Source organism: Corvus moneduloides, chromosome 2 (assembly GCF_009650955.1).
Source record: "Corvus moneduloides isolate bCorMon1 chromosome 2, bCorMon1.pri, whole genome shotgun sequence".
NCBI classification, from domain to species: Eukaryota; Metazoa; Chordata; class Aves; order Passeriformes; family Corvidae; genus Corvus; species Corvus moneduloides.
Genome location: NC_045477.1, coordinates 108514666 through 108538556, shown reverse-complemented (window position 1 = coordinate 108538556; position 23891 = coordinate 108514666). Strand labels below are relative to the sequence as shown.

The following is a 23891-nucleotide window of genomic DNA, read 5'->3' as shown; positions in this document are numbered from 1 at the left end:
TGTGTGCTTACTATCTATCAGGATAGTATCCATCCTGCTATCCATCAGAATAAATATATGTTGGATCAAGACCATCTGAAGGAACATCGAGTAAATAGGTTAATAATGAAATTTGTTAATTTGTTTTATGTCATGTAGAAGTTTATCCTATGCACACAGAGGCTGTCTGTACTTAGAGCTCAGTTTTTGCTTCAAGTGAGGTGTCTGCTTTAAGTTTCAGTGCAGTGGTACCCCCTCTACATGCAGAGATCAGGCAAGCCACTACATCAGCTGAAGCAGGGAATAAAACCAAATCTTTTTTACTGTTAGTTCAACTTTCTGAATCTTGATAATGGAAGTGTGGCTGCCTATACAGTGATTATCCCACATATTGCTATATATGTCAAACTGGGACTGCACCTTATCTGGCTGAGCCACCCAGGCTAGACCAGGTTTCTTTGGCAAAGTGCAGATCAGTGGCGTCTGTCTGCTTCAGTCTCACTTTCTCCATCTAAAGCTCACTGAGCCTGTTCTCATCCTGAACTTCTATTAACAAAAATTCCAGCACAGCAAAGAGGAAGCAAGTGTTGTTTGGTGCAGCTTGCCACTGTAATTCTGTGCCCTATGGGTCAGTAAATTTTCTGCAGTCCCTTTTAATTGGGAAAATGCTCCAACTAAATTTAAAATAATCTTATAATTCTATATGAGAATTTCAAAATGTTTTGGTGAATGCAGGAAATTCTTTTATACAGCAATCATGTGGGGTTCCTTGAGTTTGTGCTAGTCTGCAGAGAACCGAGCAGGATCCTGTAGACAAGGATTGATAGCCGTGACAAGGGATCCCTCAGTCCCACCTGCAGCCCCCAGGCTTGAAAAGACAGAAAACTGAAGATAATGCACTGCTGAAAGATCAGTCCTGTAAAAGGAAGACAGGAAGAGGAAGATGTCAGCAGCTAAAAGTCCAAAGGACAGGCAAAGTTGGCAGCTCACACTGCTCTTCAGAACATAAGGAAACTGAGACCATCCCTTTGAGAGGGGCCAAGAGTAAGCAACCCCTCTTCATTCTCTATTCAGTGAATATAACTTCACCCTGTTAGGCCATGGTTTGATGACAGAGTAAATGCAACACTATGGCTCTTGGCTGGATCAAAAATGTCAAGACTGTGTAACACAGAATGCTGAGTCTGGTTGTTTTTTTGGCTTAAATTAATTTGTTTAACAAAAATGTTGACAAGGCTAACTTGGTAAGCTTTACACCAGATCAGGTGTCGCCTGCCTGTGCTGCTGTAATGATACTGTATCAGGTATCACCCTTCTTTCTTTAGCTACTGTAAAAATACAAAACCAACATCAGTTGTTTAGCTTGGACTAAAAATTGTGTGCCTGCATCTGTGCTGAATCAAATTTATATTAATGAGTTGATCTGACAATGCACCAAAGTAGTATTCAAGATCCTTGACCAACAGCCTTAGATGCCAATGTAATCTAGACAGCATCAGTGTCTTTTTGGTTTTGTGTGATCTATAAATCTCTTTCTGAGTGGTTTTCAGCCATAAGAAGATACTTTGTTTTGAAAGGGTTACAGTATGTTCAGTGTGTGATTCTGCTATTTATAGCTCCTAAAGGAAAAACTGACAGCAAACCTGTTGGGCCTGCTGGCTATCAGGACTGGCAATCGAGGGAATTAATGCATCCCAGCAGCCAAGAGAGCCTTCACACCACTGGGACTGATCTGATCCCAGGTAAGGAGAGTGCTGCCATCCTGTAGTAGTGCATGTTCTGACGGGAACTCCAGAAACTTGCAAAAAGTCTTGGAGAGCACTACCTGACACCTTGCAAGGCACTTTGACCCCCACAGCAGCAGCAGCCTGGGACAAGGAAGCCATGGCCCCCTCATCTGGGGGCTGGGGGCAGCGCTCTGGTGGGTACGGCTGTGGGGCTGGACCTGTCTGGCCTCAGGGAGTCTTCAGTCCAGCCTTTCCTGCCTGACCCACTACAGGGCAGCCAAGACCAGTGAAAGGGCTAGGACTGTGGTGCCTGCCTAGCAAGCCCAGGTCCTTGGGGGCTGCCCCACTCCAGCCACCCCTGGCCCTGCACAGGAGCCGTCAGCTGCTCCTTGGGCCCGAGGGGCAGTGGGAAGTGTTTCAGAACCACAGAATATTCTGAGCTGGAAGGGACTCAGAAGAATCAAGTCCAACTGTTAGCCCTGCACAGGACAGCCCCAACAACCACACCATGTGCCTGAGAGCACTGTCCACACACTTCTTGAACTCTGTCAGACCTGGTGCTGTGATCACTTCCCTGGGGGCCTGTTCCAGTGCCCAGCCACCCTCTGGGTGAAGAGCCTTTTCCTGATATCCAACCTAAACCTCCTCTGACACAACTTCAGGCCATTGCCTTGGGTCCTGTTACTGGTCACCACAAGAAAGAGATCAGTGCCTGCCCCTCCACTTCCCGTCATGAGGAAGTTGTAGACCACAATGAGGTTTCCTCTAGGAACAAGCCAAGTGACCTCAGCCACTCCTTAAATAGTTTCTCCTCTAGACCCTTCACCATCTTTGTAGGCCTCCCCTGGACACTCTCTAATGGCTTTAGATCTTTGTTATACTGTGGCGCCCAGAACTGCTCCCAGCACTCGAGGTGAGGCCGCCCCTGTGTTGAGCTGACCGGGACAATCCCCTCCCTCTCCCGGCTGGCGGTGCTGTCCCTGATGCGCCCCAGGACACGGCTGACCCTCCTGGCTGCCGGTGTCACGGAAGGGCTCTGCTTCCCGCAGGGCATTGCAGTCGACGGGCTGTTCAAAATTCAATACCCGGGAAGGGCCAGCGCATCCCGTCCTCTCTGCGCTACCGCGACCGGGAACCAGCTGCCCAGAGCCCACCCCGAGCAGCAGAGCCCGGCCCACGGCGGCAGCACGGGCAAGGGGCCCCGGTGGAGCGGGGCGATCGGGGGCGGTGCCGGAGCCGCCCCCGCCCGGCCCCGCCCGCCCCTCCCCTTCCGGGCCGCCCGCCCCCCGCCCGCCCTTTCTCTCCGCCGCGCCCGTGCGGAGCAGCCGCGGCCGGCGCGGCGGCCGGGACCCGCCCCGCCGGCTCGCCGGGCACCTGCTCGGGGCGGAGCGGCGGCGGCCGGAGGAGCGGCGGGAGCGGCGCCGCAGGCGGTGAGTGCGGGGCTGGCGGCGGCACCACCACGGTTGCGGCGGGGCCTGGTGAGGCCCGGCGAGGGGGCGGGGGCCGGTGCCGCGGGCAGGGGGAGCCGGGGCGGCCGTGGTCATTGTCCCTGTCAGCGCCGCCTGCGCGCCGGGAAGGAGCGGGCCGGGGTACGCGGGGCTCCGTCGCACTCCGCCGCGCCCACCGAGGACCGGCGATCGGCCTGGCCCGGCTCGGCCCGGCGCGGGGGAGGTGAGTGGGAGGTGCCGCCCTCGCTCCCCGCTCTGGCCCGCGCTGTGCTGGCCGGTGGCCGCGGAGCTGCGGAGACGAGAGCTCGGCGGGGATTGTGCTGCACCCATCCTGGGTCTGCTGACGGCGTGGTAGCCTGGAGCAGCGGCACCCGGACCCGCCTCTCCCCGCGTGTGTGCGTGCATGTACGGACTGTGTGTGTGCTGTGGTGCGGTGCGCGGGGGCCGTCAGGAGGTTTGGGAGGGCCAGGAACAAAGCATAGGGCAGGGGCACACACCCGAGTGGCCGCGGGGCTGTCGGCCGTGCCCCCGAGTCGTGACTGTTCCAGAATACCCGTGTTGCTGTGAACCCTCTGGGCCAGCAGCACCGCAGAGCTGCTCACTGTTCCTGTAAGGACACCTTAGAGGTGAGCAAGGCTTAAATACCAACAGTCCCTGTTTCCAGTAATTTATGTGTTGTCACACGCAGAACCACACCAGTTAAAGTCTTTATAATAACTTAGAACGGTACAGGTTTTGTCTAACAGTCGCAGCTCAGTTTCAGTATGTCCTTGGTTTAGCTTAATATATTTTCCAGATGGAGTCAAGCCAAAGCAAGATGAATTGGTGCAGATTTGAACGAATCTGTGGGTTTTTAATACTTCTTTGGGTGGTTTAGTTGATTATGCACAATTTTTCATACACATCTGAGTGGGTGGTAATGTCTCGTAAGGAATTGGGGATAGCAGTCTCCTCACTTGGCTCTACTACACCTAGGAGAACAACACCTAATTTCTACTGCCTTTCTTAAATGCCCCAAGTCACTAATAAATAAAGTTTAGATTCCTGAGTTATAAGCGTTTAAAACAAAGGCTGCTCAAATTGCTGGGAGATTTTAATTACCTGCTTACTTTGTTTGTGGACCTCACGGAAAAGTGAATCTTCTGTGAAAGTCTCGTTGGGTGTGGATAGCTGGAGGAAGAGCATGGAAGAGGATGCCAGGAAGGGAGGGGAAGAAATATGCAAAAGGCATGGAAGGATCTTTGTTGAAGGATGTCATCTTGTGGCAGCCTGACACAGGGCTAGGCAGAGAGGGGCAGTGAGCAGATGACTGTCTTTCCCTTTGAGGATTTTTCTGATTTTTTTTTGTTAGTTTTTAATATTGGTGTTGATGAGGTGAACTGAAATTAATTAACTTCCTTAAGTGACACACCCTGTTATCCTGATAAACAGCTGTCTATCTTGAGTGTCCATGCACTCCTCCACATCTGCCTTCAGCAAAAGAACTGGTATTTCTGCCACTGCTTTTGTAAGCGTCATCAAACCAACTCTCCATGTGCCTGTGCTGGGGCAAGATGGGCTTGATTTTGGTGCAGTCTTGGCTTGTGGGTGTTCACTTGTCAGGAGGTAACATAGGCTGGGTTGGTGTTGCAGGCAAGCTGGTGAGGGATGTGGCTGCACACAGTTAGGTTTGCTTTTCCTCTCAGGTGGCAGCAGGTGCTTGCTGTGTGCAGGGAAGGGAGGAAACACGCTGGACTCTTCCAGCGAAGATGCATTTTTCTGGTATGACTGGGGAAGGCAGCCTGGACTTCGCAGCCTCCTGGCAATGCTGCTCTGCAGCATTGCTGATTCTGAATAAATAAGGGTCATATTTTGGTTTTGTGGTGGTTTTGTGACACCAAGGTGAAAAAGCTAAGGTTTCCACCATGGTTTGTATGTTTTGGAGATCTTTCAGTAGGCAGGAAGTTGTTGTGGTCTGTCTCTGGTACCGACACAGGCAGATTTAACATGCTTCTGGTGTCCCCTTAGAAGCTGGTTGGCAGATGTGGCTGGGTATGGTGCTGTAACATTTAAAGCTCTGTAGTGAACAGGTGTTAAAGGCCTCTAGTTCAGCATGTTATAGAAATGGCTTGCTAATATATTTATGGGTTGGGCTTTCTTTGTGTAAAAAGAAGTTTGAGAGTGAAATATTTATTATTTGATACAAATTTATCCTGCTCAGTCTTTCCAAGTTGGCATTCTAATCTGCTCTTTTGCAAAGGTGAAGCATTGCCTGCTAATTAGTGTAATTAAATGGGTCGGTTTTAAGTGAGAACACACTGAAAAGTTATATGCTCAGTAGACCTGCTCAGTTATTTTTATTCCTTTGCTCAAATGTGCAGGCACAGGGGAATACTTTCTATGCGATTCAAGCACTTACTTAGGATTTGTTAGGTGATCCACTGACAAATGTATGCTTGAGCTAGGCCTGTACTTTCTGTACTAGGTCTTCCTCCTATTGTGAATGTGAGGTGGAACAATCATTTTTATATCTCTATCTGTTTGTATAGCAAGCAGAGGAGAGCGATCCTCACAGGCTGCCCCTGCATGGCACAGTTACCTCTCTAGCATCAGGCCTGGTTGTCTGTTAACAATCCTTGGCATTGGGATACAACCTGTGTAAAGCCTGCCTTCCCCTGCTTGTGCCAAAGAAAAAGGATAAAGCTGAGTAGGAGGACAACTTCTAAAGCCACAATGGATGCAATTTTGGTGGGTCGGAGGGGTGCTTCTGGTGATGGGGAGGCCCAGTCTCTCACCGGATAAACTGAAGCATTGACGCTGCTCTCCTTGAGGGGTGATACGTTCAGGAGTGTGGTGCTGCCTCCTGCCATTGCTGCCCTCCATTCCCAGCTGCTCTACCACAGCTGCCTGGGGAGGTGCTGTGGACCAGATCTGGAAATTTCTTAAATATAGCATGGCATGAAAAATGGAGGGGGGAAGAAAAAGAATTATCTCCCTGATGATGTTGGTGGTGAGAATTTATGCTGTGAGACTGCAGTGGCCTCAGACCTGCCACAAAATACTGTGGAGATTCAAAACATATCCTTGGAGATGCGGAAGGCGCTCCAAGAGTAATAAAAGCCCAGGAGAAGGGATCTGTAGTAATAAAGAGCTATTGTTAAATATCAGGGAGCTGTGAGAGAATTGAGGATGGAAATTTGGCTCTCAGTCATTTGCATTGATCTGTTACCTGCTGTGTTGTCTAAAAGAGGGAATGGTTTAGAAATCCCTCAGCCAAGTTTCATTTGTCTCAGCTGGTGTGTGTCCTTGACTTAAACAGCTGTTCTAGCTCATAGTTTTCAAAGCTGTCACATGTGTCCTTCCCTGAGGTGGTGAGCCTTGAGTTGGGAGTCACCTCCATGTGCTGGCAGAGCTCAGTTAACAGTGGAGATTGTACTGAAGCCTGTCCAGGAAGCATTGACTGCAGGAATCCTGTTGCAGGTTCAGAAAAATGGAGACTGGTTTGCTGGGAGATGGTTCTCTGCTTTTATACTTTTTCCTGAGCATTTGGTGTTGGAGGTGATATGATTTGCCTTGAAGATGAATGGGCAAGAACATGCCAGGCTTGTGTTCTGCTTGGACAGTGGCTGGAGTGGGCATTGCATGGGACAGCCTTTGAATCAGCTCTTGTAACCTACGCAGTGGAGAAGTTGCCAATTCTATGCTTTTCATTTAATGATGGTGTAAATGACTTTCTGTATTGCAGACTTAACAAAAAAAAAGAAAAGAACTTGAAGTCTGGATTGCAGCTGAGCTTTTAATTTGAGTGTATTTCTGTCAAGTACTTGGTTGTCCTGGTATTGAGAGTCTCAATTCCTGGTTTTTCTTTCTTGACAGACACTGCAGCAATACAGACTTTGGCGTGTCTCTTGCAGCTTCCAATTGATGCCCGCCTAGAAAGCAGTCAGTGAAAAGCTTGAAGCTGCTCCTTATCTTTTTTGGGCAAAGTGAAAGAGAGAATAGTGATGTGGGTAGTTTTTACAGCAAGAGTCAGTGTCAGCCAGCTGTGGGACCCAGCCTTAGAGACCTGCTTATCCCTGTCTGCTCCGAAAGGTTTGTGATGGTGGTCAGGCAATCCCTCCAAAAGGGATGGGGAATGACATCTGCCTTCACTGTAGGTGAAAGGCATTGAAGAGCAGCTCCCTGGTGATGAGCAGTATTAGTATTGATTTACCCTTTGTGAGTCCTGAATAGGGTTTTTTCCATGATCTGTTGGAGATGATGGAAGGCACCAAAAAGGCATAAATAGCAGTCCACACATTTATAGTCTGTTCCAGGAGAGTTAACAACTTCTACTCAGTCTGTGCTGTTACCTGCAGGATTTTAGCTATTTGGGGCTTGCTGATTTTGGGCTCTTTGTATTAGAAAGAGCTCCAGTTCCCTTCTGTGCAGCTAGATGATTGCAGTCATTTGTGATTTCTTGTTTCATGCTGGAGAAAGTCAAACAGATAGAAGATTGTTCTGTTGAGGAGAGCAAGTTGTTAAAAATTTATAGCCTTTCTGAAAGAACATGTGTTCAAGTTGGCACATCCCATACAATATCTGGTCATTTTTGAGCTACTTGTCTCAAGATACTCCTTTCAGGATTATAAAAGAATTCTGTAGTTGTCAAAACACTAATATCCCAAGGGTGGAATCAAAGGATAGCTGGTAGCAGGCTTGAGGCCATTTTCCCAAGAGGGAAGTTGTCCGATTCCAGTTCTGGAAGTCAAGGGAAAGAAACTAAAGGGTGGGATTTCCATTAATATTTACAAACTATCTAAGCACAGTTACTGATAACTTTTCTAATGAGTCACTTATTGTTGTAACATAACAAACACAAGCAGCACTCTGAACCTAATAATGCTGCTTAGTTAAAAAAATAGTTCTTCATGTTTTTATATATATGCCAGACAGCATCTGGCAAAGTACAGCAGAAGGTCTTGGAGAAATTCAGGGCCCAGAGCAGTCAGGTCTTGGCACCTCTGCTCTGTAATGACCTGGCTTTTCAGAAGCACCTGGATGGCTGACTTGCAAACTGTAGGGCCTTCACTTGATTCGAGTAATTCTGCTACAGACAGGCTTGCTACCTGATACCATCGTACAAAAAGCTTGCGTTTGGTATGGAGCCATATTGCTGGTTAGTTGAGGTGACTTAAATCTGGATTTAGCAATGTTTACAAATTCTGTATAGATTAATTTGCAGTTCTGGTGTTATACTGGGAGTCTTGGTGAGGGGCAGTGTCTGCTGCCTTCGTATGGTGTGTTTCTCTTTGAGGAAATCGTGTTGCGTGGCTCATTTTTTAGGAGGTGCGTTGAAACAAATGAACACTTCTTTCCACTAAACAAAAGGAATGTCATCACTGGAAATTACAGCAGTCCTCCTTATCCTAGGGCAAGATCTAGGACGTGCTGTCACAGTCTTTCTCACGCTTTTAGGTATAATTGTTTAGCCAATCTCGGAAAGAATAAGGAATTGGTGATTATGTATGCTCAGTTTCTAGCTTTATCAGTCTGGCAGATCAAGTTCTGTACAGATGGTTGGGTGGGGTTTGATGGTACTTTTGTCTTTTTGGTGTTTACATACTTGTATGAAAATTAGGAATAAAGTTCAGAACTGAAGGGAAGGTAGGAAGAAAGAATTTGATCAGCACATAAAATACTGTCACTTCTAAAAGTTTATCAGAAGAGATGGTAGTAGTGAATCTTTGAAGCCTGTGGGACATGCACCACATTTTGAAATGTGCTACCCAGGGAGTGTGGGTTTTTTTGTTTGTTTCTGAAATACTGTTTTGTAAGATGTGTTTTTATGGGTGAAAAATAGAAAACTATTTTGATCACAATATTACTTTTCTTTGAAAAATAATGAATGCTGGCATTGGAGCATCATATCTAACTTTGGCTAGTATGACCTTCAAGTAAGCAGAGGGCCTGAAGTTAATTCATGCTATGCAGTCCTCAGATACATGCCTTTAGGATATAAGAGGTAGTGATAACTTCATATTTGAGAGTTCCGAGAACAAATACTTTATCTTGTCCTTGGGGTACTTTGGGGTTGGATTTTTTTTTTGCTTCACTATCCCTTGCAACAATAACAACATTGTGTTTTGTTACATGAAAAGATTGATTGTGGAGCAAAAAAAAAAAACTGTGGAGGTTTTTCTTCAGAGCTAAGGTATTGCTACATCTTGCAAATAAGAGTTTGGTTAGCTTACAGTGCAACTTAATGAGCAGTTTCTAGTATAGGAGGTGGCTTGTCTGATCTCTGTCTGTGGGGTAGTCAGCAGAAGTATGCTGTACATTCTTCTCTTAAGATACTACTGTTTCAGCCATGAGGTAATCACACCAAAAAGTCAAATATAGCAAGGAGTGATACTTTGAGCAACCAGTGTGACTGAGGGGTGTGAGGTGCTGGGTCAGGCATGTAGGTGCCCATGACTTCAGGTAGTCCCTTAAAGCTTGTGCGTTTTTCTCCCTTTTCAATTTCAGTTCATCAGATAAAAGATTTAGTTAAAGAAATTATTTGAGCACTGGGAGTGTCAAAAAGGCCATACTTTGCTAGCTCAGACTAGTTTTCTGTCTCTCTGAATGTCTGAGCAAATAGTTACAGAAAATACCCTAGCATATATAGAATGCCATTGACCTGGGCATACTCTTTCAGTTTCAAGTGGTTGGTTGTTTATTAACTTTGGAGCTGTTGATAGATCTGGTTTTGCAGCTATATTTCTGGACTTTAAAGCATTTTGTGGTAATTAAAAGCTGAAGCCATGGGTATGTAGTCCAAACTTCTGTTTTTAACCAGTTAACCGATAATTTCATTCTGCTTTAATCCTTTGTGTTTGGTAAATAATGAATAATCATTTTGTTCTTATTCACCAATCACATTACTTGTGAGTTTGTATATACTTTCATCACTTTTTTCCCAAGTTCCTAGGGTTTTTTTGCATTCCCAGTTACCTTCAGGAGTCAGGAGGAGCACTTTGTCATAGGGCATCCATTGTATATTTAGTGTGTGTCTAGTTAGTAGGTTATTAGCAGGTGAAGTAGAGCAATGGAAGGTGATCTTTTGTACCTAGTTTGATTTGGATGGAGTGTGTGATAACCTAGCAGTTAAGATTTGATGGAGTAGTTAAAGTTTATAAGAAGTCTGCAACCATGTAAAAATTTTGGTGTATGTTACAAATTTGAAGTTCATATATATGAAGCTCAGGATATAACTCAATGCAAAAGCATTTTCCTTTATAAACTTTATTTTTAAAGCTGTCTGTTTCTCTCCTCTCTATCATCTACAGCATTCAACACATAATAACAATTGCACTATTTTTTTTTCATTGCTGCAGCTTGCATGTGAGTTTATTAGCATTTAACAGCAGGTTGAATAGACATTATAAAATGGAGCAATGATAAAATATTTAGATCTATAAAGAAAATATGCTGCATTTTAAGATCAGCAACTAGAGAAAAAAAGGTTGCTTGCCTTAAAATTGGTATTAGAGGTTTACCTTTTAAGTAAAACATCCTAAAAATACACCTCACCCCAACTTTGAAGCTTCTAGTACTACACTTGTTAAAAAAACCTTCCTGTTGCAATATGTAATCAGACTAGTAAATTATATAATTTTTACAGCTTCAAGAAACTCGTAAACACGTGAGAGAAGATGACAAGATCTAGATCAAGATCACCACGATGGAAACCAAGGTAAATATCTACAGCTTGTGTTCTGAAATGTAGCTCTATGTAAGAATTTGTAGGACCTAAAACTTGCATTAGAGAAAGAAAATTGCATGCAGAACTGCAATTTGTAAAATGTGTTTTGTAATCTATAGTTTATTGTACAAGCTGAACACCTGTAATTTTTTTCCAGCTCATGATTTTATTACAATTTCTCTTAAACTAGAAGTGTTCAGTTTTTGCAGTCTGCCAAGAACCTTGTTCACCTTTTGTGTTCTGGGGTTTACAAGTACCTTAAGCACAAAATCCAAGCTCCAAACTAGTTAAGGTTATTTTTGCTCAAGCACCACCCTGTGAGTTTAATGTCTGTAACTCACTTCTGTTTTGCTTCTTGGCCTACAGGGAGGAACTGTTAAAAAACCCCTAGTTTTGTGTTTTTTTAAAAAACTTCCTAGTTCAAACACCTTGGGCTTTCTGAGGTTTGGGGCTGGTTTGTAAACTGATCTTTAGCACAGTTAGATATGCCTTGCAGCATAACATGGACTGAAAACTTGTGGAAAGTGGGAGTTGTTGCCCTTCTCCTTGGACGTTAGCCTAGTAGCACGTGTCTTTGACGTTTGTCACCAGAATAACATCCAGCTTACTTCATGCTCTGAGTTACCTGCCTCATTTTTAAGACTTGCAGTGCAAATTTGAGGTGCTAAAACCAGGAGGGTGGAATACAATTTCAAGCTTTTGAGAATGTGAAATTACTTTTCTGGTGGTTTTGGGTATCTTTTTGAAACAGGCTGAGTTGTGATGACCAAGACCAAGGGAGTTTGGATAACTCAGAAAAATGTGTGGGGTTTTTTATTTGTTCCTTTTGTTTTTAAAAAGAGAAATCTTATCCATGTCTGTTCTAGATTGATAGCTGTGGATGTCATTTGAGTAAGGGCAGCCCCAGCTCTCATTAAAATGCAAGCCCTAACCAGACCAATGTGGGAGGGCAGCTGCGGTGTGGGTGCTGTTGGAAGTGAGCCATTATGGTTTTAGGGACATCTGTGGTTCTGAGTTTGAACTCATTTGCAAAAATGGAGTAAATAGTTGTGCCAAACTGTTTATTTGCAATACATGCACAAAGGAAGTGGCTTGACTTCTTTCAACTTAAGTTTTTGTTTGTTTTTTATTAAAGAGCATGTCAAGAGTGTGCAGTGAATACTTGAATACAAGCAGAATTGTTATGTCTGGGATTACTTTCTGGTTCTTGTTAGTGGCCTATGCTATTTTTTCTTTATTTTAAGGAGATATTGGCTAAAAACTCATAACAGGTTGCCCTTGTTTTTTGTAACTGTAGGTGAAAATGCAAAGCTAAGTGATGCAATTGAATCTTTAATTGCAAAAGCTGCAGTAACTGTGGAAGTGCATGTGTGTACATGTATGAACATGCATACAATTATCCAAAAGGCCAAAGCATCTTTCTCAAACTTGTTTTTTTCTGTAGGAAAAAGCCTACCTGTATGACAGTTTAAATAGATTTTGTAATGCTTTCAGTCTTTCAGTTTTGAAGGTTGTTTTGGCATGCAAAGGAAACCTGAAGGGGCATTTTTCCTCCCTTTTTGAATTTCTTTATAGACAGTTTTTCCTTCCCTTTTTCCTCTTGGCACTGAAATAGATAGGGAATGCTTGAGAAGTGTGAAAATATGTGTAACAGTTGTTTTCAACATAGTGGAAACTTCATGTATATTAAATTATTTCTAGTTTTAAATGAAAACTTCAAAGAGACAAAAATGATTGACTTACTACAATTTCAAGGGGGTATTTTTACTATGAAAACTTTCAACATAGTAAAAGTAAGCCTGGCACTGTAGCCAGGAAAATGCCACTTTGATATCTTGTGTTAATTTTTTTACAAGCTGATTAAAATTATGTACTAAACTCTACTTCCTTAGGAAATAGATGTTCTCATTAAGAAATTGATTCAATTTTATGGGACTACTCAAAGTGGATTTTATTTTTGCTTTAGGTCCTTATCTCCAGCGTTTAGGAGCCCAGAGCACCATAGGCAAAGGCATGCTCATATTAATTATGACTGTGAATATAAAAGCTTTCGTAAGGACCCGAAAAAATCTATGCCTTGGAGAATAGAAGATGAGAAATATGGACAAAGCAATTCCAGGTTTGCACCTCACGGAAATAACCACCAGAGAATATATGAACGTAGGTCACCTTCACCAAACCTGAAAAGAATTCCCATGGAAGATGCTTATAGTCATAAGCCCTACAGAACACATTCATCTGAAAGGACTGAAAGCAATAGAAGATGCCAGTTACCACCAAAATACTCGGAAATACCTTATAAAGAGCATGATCGTCCGTTTTACCAGCACAAAATGGAGGACAGATACATGTTTGATCACTACAAAGTCACTGGAAATGAAAAAGGAATGAAACCTTTTCATAGACCGTTAGGGGCTTCATGCAAACTTGAAAGAAAATGGCATGAAGATGATTTGAGGCACCAGAGGTTACATGAAGAGAAGTATGGTCAGTCTCCCAGAAGAGTTTCTGATGAATTTACGGCAAGGAGCTCTTTACAGAAGAGGTATAGGAATAAAATAATTAAACCCTGGGTATTGTGGTGTAAAGCCTCAAGTGAAAGTCTGTTTTCATTATAGTTGAAGATATCCACCTTGAAACACGTTGGCCACTTTGTAGTTTAATTATGGGCGACTGGTAGTAGTGAAGTATTTGTCTTTTAAGTAAATCGTATTGCTGGCTAGAGTATGAAAGGATAATATTTCCCTCTTAAGAGCCCCTGCACATCTGTACCTTGGCGCGAGGGATTATGGGTTAAGTTGCCACGCATTCTGCTGTCCAACATTCTGCACATATAAGTTCTCGCTTTCTTCTCTAGTGCAAGTGTAAATTGCTTTATGTCAACACAGGTATCCTGAAGATCACGATTACAGAGAATATGGGCACACGTCTAAAAGGGCTAAGGAAATGGAGAGGTATGACGGTGGAGAAGTAGCACGAAATTCCAAGTGGAAGCAAGAACGTTCTTTTCCACCCTGCCAAGAAAAGGAGGAGCAAAGATATCCGGGTGCCCAGTCCCACCGGTCGGCTGAGAGGGAGTACTTGGGGGGGTCTGTGACAAAGATAGCCTATGAATACAGTCACAAACGGCGCAGGCATCCGGATGGGGAAAAGCCTTTTCCAGACGACAGAGCTCAGAAGTACGTGAAGCAGGAAGAGCAGAAGTACGGCTCTTCTAAGGGTGCCCGGAACAGCAAAGAGTTAGATTACTTTAGTGGTGGAAGAGCGAGACGGACTGAAGAACGGCACGTGGAAGATCCTGTTAAATACAGTTCAAAGAAGGGCTGCAATGCTTGTGTTAACTCTTCCAAAGCAGATGTTGAGCTGAGATCTTTTAAAAACAAACTGAATGAAAGAGTAAGGAAAGACGGCGAATTGAGGAAAAATGTAGATTCCTCCAATAGCCAGCGTGATTCAAGTCACGCTGTTTCAGATGTGAAAATGTCAGATGCCAACTGTATGAGAGAACATCTCACGGTCAAAGTGGATATGAAGAAAATGGTGACCAAGTACAGGTATTGGTTTTCCTTCACCTTTGCTTTCTTCCTGTCTCTTTACAGTTTATGGATATTGGAGGAAAGCACGGTTTCTTTAGGAGGTAACCAGGACAAACTGTGATTATACCTTTTCAGTTTTATTTATTTTTAAATGGTAACTTTCCTGTCTGGGCAAGTTAACTGTTAAACCTCTATTAAAACAGACAAATAAAACCAATTGACCAACAAATAGAACCAACCAACAAAAAAAACCCAACAAAAACCCAAAAACATTTTATGGAGATTTATGAAGTGAAAAGAGCAGATATGCCTAATACAAACCTGTAGTTAAGAGTTGGTTATTATAAGTAAATGTGTTATTTTTTTTTTTAGTTAAAAACACCCCCCCCCCCCCCCCAAAAGCAAAGCCCAAATGCAGAAAAGCCTAGTCCTGTGCTTTCATCTGAAATATGATGGCAGTTTTTAACTGTCTTCCCTTCTTTTTTCTGAAAATCAGCTAACCTTTAAATGCATAAATCTCAAACACATATTCAGATGTTCAAGATCTCAAGTTCAGTAAAACTGCCAAAAATGAGAAATCTCAGAGTTGTCATTTATTGTTGTAACAAAGTGGCAACCTGTTGAGGCATCAGAACTGAAAAGCAGTAGAGTCTGCTTACATTTATCTTCTGTGTCATACTCGTGTTTGCATTTCGCATTCCCAGTGCTGGCTGCAATGGAAGAAAAGGTGGCAGTACTATGAAACTTCAGATGATAAACACATGGTAGAGAGTAAGCAGCTTGCTTTTGATAGATTCTTGCAGGGTTTTCTGGTTTGTTGCCTTGCTGTTGCAGGGCAGGATATCTTATGTTGGTAGTAATTGCTTTTGGAAGAGATTACCTTCCTTTCCAAAATGATCAGCCTTAATTTTAAAAGTATTTTGCCTCTTGTCCCAAATAAAACATCTATAAGAATTTTTTTCTCTTTGCACTATTACAAAAATATGTAGCACAAGGGAGAGTTACAAAGACAAGTTACTGCACGTAAAGGGCTAATATTCAAGACTGAGGAAAGGGAGATGGAGTAATGCCTGCTCTCACCATTGGGCTAGGACGAGGATTTGACTTCCTAAGCGATAATGTTAGGAAAATGGTTGGGTTTTGTTGCAAACCCACAGGATGATTCTTCTATCTAGTAGCTTCTCACTGCTGTTTTTGAAGGTCATGCACAATGGCCGTGGTAATTGTTTGCAGACCAAAGAAACTGCTATGTTGATTACAGCTAATTTAATGTGTGAACAGTTTGCTCCTGCAGCCAAAAGTGCTAAATATTTTATTTGTTCAAAGATAAGAAGAGTAATTTTACAGAAGCTGATGACTCGGAATATTCATGCTGCCTATTTTAGGCATTTAAGAAACACTCGACTTGAAATGACTCAGCTAAGAGGAATAGTTTCTTTATGAACCTGGGGAGCAGGTAGAGAATTGAAATATCTAAACCTGAGGTTGCTTGATTTCCTTATTGTGTGCGTTTATTTCCAGTTTGCTAGGGGAAAATAGATGATTTGTGGCATCTGCTAGAGGCTATTTCTTATACAATTTTTATATGGAATTCTAGTCTTTAATGCTTCTAATACAGGATGGCCAGGCACATAATCACTTTGCAGGATGACCAATTACAAGTCTTTATCCTAAAAGCTTTTACATGAGCTCTTGAGAGTCCTTAATTTATCTTTTAGAATGACAAGCATTTTCCTTGCAACAAGAACTGTAGGGTTGTTGAAGTGTTGACTTTCTTGTCAAAATAATTTTTGAGCAGCAGTGCAACCATTTGGGGTGTAAACTTACTTAGAATGAGTAAAAATTTACAAAAAGATGGTAAGCACGCTGTTAAATTCACACACTGCTACTGAAGCAGTTTCACTGCTGTTTCACTAGGCTCAAGTGATGATTCAGTTCCTAAAGATGAGAGACTTTTTTTTTATCTCTGAACTGTTCTTGAAAATTGCCTGGTAGCTCCTTCTAAACAAGACACAGGCATAGTTGCCTTTCAGAATTATTTTAAAGAAGTCTATCAGGATCTTAATTTTATCTAGATTTGATGATCTAGTTGAATTAAGTTTAAAATCCAGAAATTTTGTATTCCTGAGAGTGAAATCATCTCTTCATATTTTATTATAGATTTTCTTCCTTATGGCCTTACTAGTTTTTTAATTTAAAAAAGGAACAAAATGAGATTTTGGCTTTTAATCCCATTTATTCCTAAAATCAACTTCTTAATTTATTGTTTTGTTCTACTTGTCTATTTCAAGTTTTCAGATTTAGATAGTTCCTTTAAAATAAACTATAATTTTTTTATTCTAGGACTGCTTCTAGTCACACTACAGAGAGGCAGATGTCCCATGATCTGGTTGCGGTTGGCAGAAAAAATGAAAATTTTCATCCGGTGTTTGAGCACATGGAATCTGTAACACAAAACATTGAAAATGACCCATCAAGAGAATTCACTCAGGAAATAATCACAATTATTCATCAAGTTAAAGGTGGCTGTAATATTTGTGTAATATGTATGCGTTTATGTATATATGTCCCTGTAACTCTCAGGTGTTTGCCATTGGCTTCATTTCTATCTTGGCTTCCTTTTGTATTGTTTAAGGAAAATATAGGTTGAGGATTTAAAGTAGTTGGGTGGAGGAGGACTGCAAGTAGGTCTCAGGCCATAACTGAGGCATTATTGTGAAGATTAAAAATCAAAATGATTTTATGCTAGTATGTGAGAGTAACCTGCTTGTTTAGGAAACGTGACAGGAAAAAAAGAGCTTTGCTGTAATCACAGCTCTCTAGTTATATATAGTTCCTTTAAATTTTCAGGTTATTGTTTAGGCAGGTGCATCATGTTCAGTGTTGGACTTTATAGATTCTAGTAATTCGAGTCCTACCATGGTAGAGCTGACGATTGAGTTTAATCTTACCAAATAAGGTTGTCTAAGTTGGGCCAGCCTAATCTTTCATTTGTGCATATTAAACTGCAAGTGGAAACAGTGTGAAGTTTCATTTCAGTAAAGTTGCTATGGTATCCTTAAGAGTTAATCTTTTAAAAGATAGATTCTCCCCCTGTGCATTTCAAATACTACAAATGACATTCTTGTATTTAATATCTCTTCACAGCAAATTATTTTGCATCTTCTGACATAACTCTACATGAACGGTTCTCAAAAATTCAGGATAAATCAAGTGCAAATACAAATGAAGTTAAAATACATTTGGATCCAGAAATTCACAGGTAATTGTTGAACTTTTTGTCTTAAGTTATTTGCATTAATGTCATTAATCTTCAGTACACAGTGTGAAGTTTTTATTTATTATTTTTACCTGCCTGTATCTTTAAAACATTCTATAGCCTGGTCAAGAATGCTTTTGCTTTTATAGTGATGGCATTTGTTTTTATGCAGTATTTTTGTGTTCCAGGAGGATTGATATGTCTCTAGCAGAACTTCAGAACAAACGAGCTGTGCCATCTGAATCTCCCCAGGTATTGTGATTGCTTAATTTTTTGGCGAGCAGTAAGTTTAAATATTATAGATATAAGCAATGTTTCCCCGTTGCTGTTGGCACATAATTTTTACATGCTGTGAAGACCACCAGTAATTTGAGTATTTGGAGAAAAAAGCACACCTGAGCATCTTTACAGATACCAAAGTGATGTAAGAGTATTGTGTTCACTGAGGAGTAGAATGCAGATGTGTTCTCCAGGGTAGCTGAAGTGTGGTTATTCCTGCTCCTTGAACCCCTATCTGTTTTAAAATAATGTAAATACTGAGTCGGTGACTGATATGTGGTTCTTGCTTTTCCTCTGAGTTTACAAAAAGTCTTAATGTTTCTTCTACCCTAATGTTACAATGACTCAAAATCCATATAGTTCCTCAGAATGCTATTTTATCCCATGCTTTCATCTGGGGTCAGAAGATTTTCTGTCTTCCCTTTTCAAGCTCTGCTTGCTATGATTTAGTTACCATTCCTTTTCTATAGTACAGGTATGTGGAGATTCTGCTTGATTAAGGATAGAACTTCTTAAGGTTTACTGAAACTTACACGAATATTTATGCCTTGACAACTCCATGCAGAATTCCAGTGGTCTGTTCGCTGTTGCTTGGAAACTTGTAAAAAGGCAGATGGTGCAAGAAAAGATAATTGCTTAGGACCACTTGTTATTGCTTTAGACTTTGGATCCTTGGGTTGATGTGAACCTGTCCTATGTGCAGACAGCTGAACTATGTTAACAGTGTACAGGGTGCTGCCCCGAAGGACAGAATCAGGTTGGTGTTCAGTTCTTACCAGCTAACTTGGCTTCAATCCTCCCTTTTAACTAGAACATTGTAAGAGTGTTAGAAGACCCAAATGATCTACGGTATGATATAGAAAGGAGAAGAAAAGAGAGATTGAAGAATGAAGATGAGAGAGTGTTTCATGTAGATGGTGTAACTCCAAGGTAATGAGCAAATAATCTTGTTGGCCCAAGCCTATAGTTCCCTTGTGTGTTCTTTTTGGGCCCTTCCACAGCTACATTCACATTTGTTGTGATTCTTTTCCACAGTTAGGCCTTAAAAGTTTGTCTGGGACTGAAATTCAACTGACATACATTGCAAACTACTCTGTAATGAGGTGTTACCTTGAAAGAGGTTAAACTGCAATGGGTAAAAATGAAAAGCAAGCACCAACTATAGCACTGAATGAGAAGAGGGGACAAAATTAGTTTGAAAAAGTTTAAGTATTTTTAAACTCTTCAATGGGCCACATAACATTCTCCTGGTATTTTGCAGTTATGTAAAAGCATTTTAGGATGAATACATTTGTTTTGTTGCCCTACTGGTTTGGTAATAAAATGTGAAATATCAGGAAATGGAATTTTTCTATGTTAACATAGAAATGTTATCTAATTTTAATCTGTGTTAACATAGATTCTTGGAGAATTTGAAAACTTAGATTTTTGGAATAGCATTTTACTCCTATGGATTTCTTCAGCAGGTTTGTTAAAGGTTTTTGCCCCAAAGGTGTTTTCTAACTTCAGTCATCCTGTTTCACTTTTGTTGTTGTGAGGTCAGTTGATTAGAGAGAGAGACTGTTAGTAAAAATGTTGATTAATGAATTTTCAGTGTGTAATAAAATGTACTCACACTGTAGTCATGATTTGTAGATTGTTCTTAGTATGCTGTTCTTTGTTCATTTTAAATGCAGTCTGTAATGGCAACTAATGGCAATACACACATTTGGAAAAACAGACTTGTGAAGCTGTAGAAGAAATTTCTTGTATTTGAGATTCTTGAAACAAAAAAAGGTTAACAAGTGGAGGAAAAAAATCCCTGGACTTCCTTAATTTCCCCCAACACACTTCCCCAGTTACTGTGCTGCTTATCTTTTATGGGAAGTGTAACTTTCCCTACTAAGTATGGCTATCCTGGAGTTTGTTGTCAGAAGGGTTCCACTGTCAGGGTAATGTGGGCTGAGGGCAGTAATGGCATGAAGGATCTGTAGAATTTTCCTGAGGCTGAGAGGTTTTAATGACTCACATCAGAGACTGGCAATGCCTCTGAGCTTATTAAGTGTGCTGCTCTTTTCTTCCTTAATTTATTTTGCAGCTCTGAAAACTGTTGTTTTGTGTTTTGTAAAATACAAATTCTGACTTCTGGTGGTTACTTTTCATGGTAACTTGTTTTATTTAGAAGTTTACGGATGCATCTGTATTAGCAATATGCTCAGTAAAAAAATAAACCAACAAAATGACCAAAATCATAAAAACAAACAAGCAAAAGCCCGAAGTCAGAATCGGTTGCTTGCTGAGGATGGAACCGGAGGATGTAGCTGTTCATCTGAGCTTCTGTGAGTTTGGGAATGTCGTCAAAGGGCAGGTTTTGTACAATTCACACCGATGGCTCGGTGGTGAGGGGCTCGAGTGCGGAAAGCGTTTCCACCAGCGGAGGGCAGCAGTGACCGGCGGCACGGCTGAGCCAGGGAAGCCTGGCTCTATAGCCGGGATTTCGGGAAGTAGAGCATCTCTGCTCATTTGTCGTTGCATAAGAGAGTATATAGATTGCTATGGAATTCTCTGCAATTTCAGCTTGGACTAGGAATTTGTTGATTGTCCTAGGAAAATTTCCTTCAAAGCCATCACTTCACACTTGTGATACAGATGCTAGAATAAGCTAGTTTAAAATACAGGGTGTTGATATGCTAGGGGTTTAGATATTAATTGTTCTTGTGCGCTCTCTCTCTCTCTCTCATACATCAGGAACCCGCAAAGCTGCAGTCTTTCAAAGTTACAGACATCTCAAGTTGATGGCTTCCAAAAGCCTGTGAGGTTCATTAAGCCGCCTTTCAGGAAATTTATTGGGAGACCTCATCTGGTAAGCTTAAATGTAGACATAGTAGCTGCTGCACTGTTGGTGTATAACTAATATTTTGCTGCATTGTCTATGCTGATGTAAATTTAACAATCTGTGATGTCTTGCTCTTTTAAATTTTGAGTGAGGCTTTTTTATCTTCTGTCTATGTTCAACAATAAAACTACTCATAATTTCACAGTTCTTGTGCAAGAGTCTCCTCAGGTATTTATTGAAGCAGAGACTAGTACATCTGTGCTAAAACCACTCTGATACCACTCCTTTTCTTTTCATAAAAGAAGTTAGTGTCTAATAGCACATTTTTTCCACATAATGGTGTAATTACCTAAATGATAAAATAGAAGGCCTTGTTATTGAGCTAATCTGAGTCAATTGAGATAATCTGAGCTAATGTTAAATAGTTTGAGAAAAAGAATGCTCTCCTGCATTCATGTTGACAGTGGTTGGAAGGGAAGGCCTGAATCTTGTGTAGGTGACATTGTTACTGAAACAGTGTTTCTTTTCTCTTCATCATGATAAAAGTTCTGAAAAGCACTTATTTTAAATAAAAATGAGGAGCAAATCTCAGAAATAAAGAGAAACATCTGAAATAATGTTCCTGAGGATGAAATGTTAAACAGTGGAATATCACATCTCTTGAATAATGCATTTATGAAACCTAGTTTTGGACAATTATTCTTTAGGCTATCTTGCTGTGATGTGCTTCAATACTGAAGTGGGCAAGACAGTAATATTAGGTCCAGTGGAAATAAATTTGTCTCTTGTGGAAGAATTGTAATCAATTCCAGGTGTTAGTGCTTGTTTAACTTGGGGAGCTGGTGAGACCAGAAAAGCTTTTTTAAGGTGTGCAGTATAATTCTAAACCACGGTTTTTTTGTCTTTCTGATGGCTGCAAAATAAGGAGACTTACGTAAATTGTCATTATACACTGTAACTAATACCCTATGGAGAGGGTTCCAGAAGCCCATGAAACTTTCCTGAGGTCCATCAAAAGTAGCTTTTATGTAGTCAGTTCCAAAATGTAGGTGCTTTGCAGATGCAACAGTGCCTCCTTCAGTGTAAAGAAACACAAGTTTTTAATGGTAAAAAATATTACTGAAGACTAAGATTCAAGTCTTCCAAAGCAAGTAGTAATGGCTCGTTAAGTAATTGTCTTTGATCTGGCTGAGATGGAGTTCACTTTCCCATAGCAGCTCTCACAGTGCTGTGCTTTGCATTGGTGGCAAAGTAACACACCAGTGTGTTGGTTGGTAGCACACCAGTGTTTGCCCTTCAGTGGGCAGGGCTCCACGGCATCAGGGATGCCTCTCCCACTCCCCCCATCCCCCCCATACCCAGTAGGCTGGGGATAGGCAAGATCTTGGGAGGGGACACAGCCAGGACAGCTGACCCAAACTGACCATATGACATCATCTGCTCAGCTAAGAGAAAGGAAATAATAATAATAATAATAGCTCAGAGAAAATGAGGATGATGTGGGAGGTAATCGGTTATTGTGGCATTTGTCTTCTGAAGCAATGTCAGTGTACTGAAACTCAGCTTCCTGGGAAGTGGCTGGACATTGCCTGCTGCTGGGAAGAAGAGAACAAATCTTAGTTTTCCTTTGCTTCTGTATGCAGCCTTTCCTTTTGCCTTATTAAACTGCCTTTGTCTTGACCCATGAGGTTTTCTAAATTTTATTTTTGCCTGCCCGCCCTGCTGAGGAGGGGAATGAGAGAGCTGCTTGGTGGGTACCTGTAGTACCTGGTGGTATCCGGCCAAGGTCAACCCACCACAGCAATACTGTAATTGCAAATAAAAAGGAGGTTGGTTTGAAATAGACACTGAATTATTGCTAAATGTACTGAAGATTCAGGAAGATTGCATTTTCATATTTAATAGTGAACTGCAGACATGCAACTTTTAGGAAGTCCTGCACTGCAGAAAGGAGTAATCCCTTTGGAACAACAGTAGCTGTGAAAGCATGGGTATTAAAAATGCAGGCATCCTAAAAAAGGAATGACTCTTCGTGGTCAGCCTTACAGAAGCTGGTTTACAGACAAGCAGAAAATCAAAAGCTGTAGTTGAAGTTCAAATATAATGAAAATTAATATTTGTTATGTTAATATTCAGTAATTGGGGTTTGAGCTTGAACTTGAAGAAAACTTAGGCCTGGAAGGTACAATTGTGTATCTAAGCTTGATTGTAAGAATTGCCCACTTAGCTTTGTACCCTGTTGACAAAAGGAGGCTAGCTAAAGAGTGAAGTAGAAAATCAGAACAAGTATATATTTGTATTCCTCCTCCTCCCTTTTTTCTATTTCTTTTTTTAAAAGTCTCTGGTTTAGGAAGTTCCTGAAAAGTGGTTTGCTGTACCTTTGCATCGGTTCTGATGTTCATATTTCTGTGGAAGTACTTCAGTCTTGAGGAAAGTGGCAATGGGGAGGGCTGTATTCAGAGTTAATTAAGGCAAGCTTTGTTTTAATTCTTAGAGGTTTATTTTTAACTATAATAGAAAATTTTCTTAAACTTTTTTTTCATCTTACTTGATAAATTCATTCATTCAGTACTTCAGTGTACTTCTGCTGGGAGCTTCCTGATTTAATTGTGTCATATGTAGCAAGTTAATTTGATTTTGTGGAGTGTCTTCATTTTCTTAGAATAGGAAGGGAATTGGGAAGTTCCAGCCTTTTCTTGGAAAAGCCACTTTGATTACTTTGATCTCACTTCATAAAATCTTTCTTCCTCTCCTTTTGTTCTCTGAATCCCTTCTTGTCAAGGCATTGTAAGAAACTGAATAGTTAACTTTTAGGCAACAATATTGTCCAAAAAAAAGAAAAGGAAAGCTAAGTTAAATCCTAGTTAAAAGTTATCTTGGATTCTAACACCATTCCATTATATTTATAGCCCTCTCTCTCCCCACACAATTATTAAGTGTTACCAGAAAGGTTTGGCAGTTCGTTAGAGGACAGAAATTCTGGGAACAGCAAAGAATGCATTTGCATTTATTATTAAATACTAGTATATATTAAATATTTCAGGAGAATTCTCTTCTTAGGTTCCTTTAAAAATGTATTTCAAGCTGATAAAATTTCCTTTGAGGAAACAGAGTTCAACAGCACTGGGATGCTTCTGTGATTA

General features: G+C 41.4%; 1 protein-coding gene across 2 annotated transcripts in view; it reads left to right on the top strand.

Moving 5' to 3' along the window:
• Positions 1-3049: 3049 nt before the first annotated feature.
• Positions 3050-23891, top strand: part of BCLAF3 (BCLAF1 and THRAP3 family member 3) — a 33049-nt gene continuing 12207 nt past the window's right edge. For both annotated transcript variants that reach the window (XM_032100778.1, XM_032100777.1), the window contains exons 1-9: positions 3050-3136; positions 10779-10850; positions 12826-13404; positions 13748-14413; positions 16739-16917; positions 17543-17657; positions 17843-17906; positions 18745-18863; positions 20661-20775. In XM_032100778.1, the coding sequence (XP_031956669.1) occupies positions 10810-10850; positions 12826-13404; positions 13748-14413; positions 16739-16917; positions 17543-17657; positions 17843-17906; positions 18745-18863; positions 20661-20775 (1878 nt within the window). In that variant the 5' untranslated portion in view covers positions 3050-3136; positions 10779-10809. The remainder of the gene's footprint in view (positions 3137-10778; positions 10851-12825; positions 13405-13747; positions 14414-16738; positions 16918-17542; positions 17658-17842; positions 17907-18744; positions 18864-20660; positions 20776-23891) is intronic.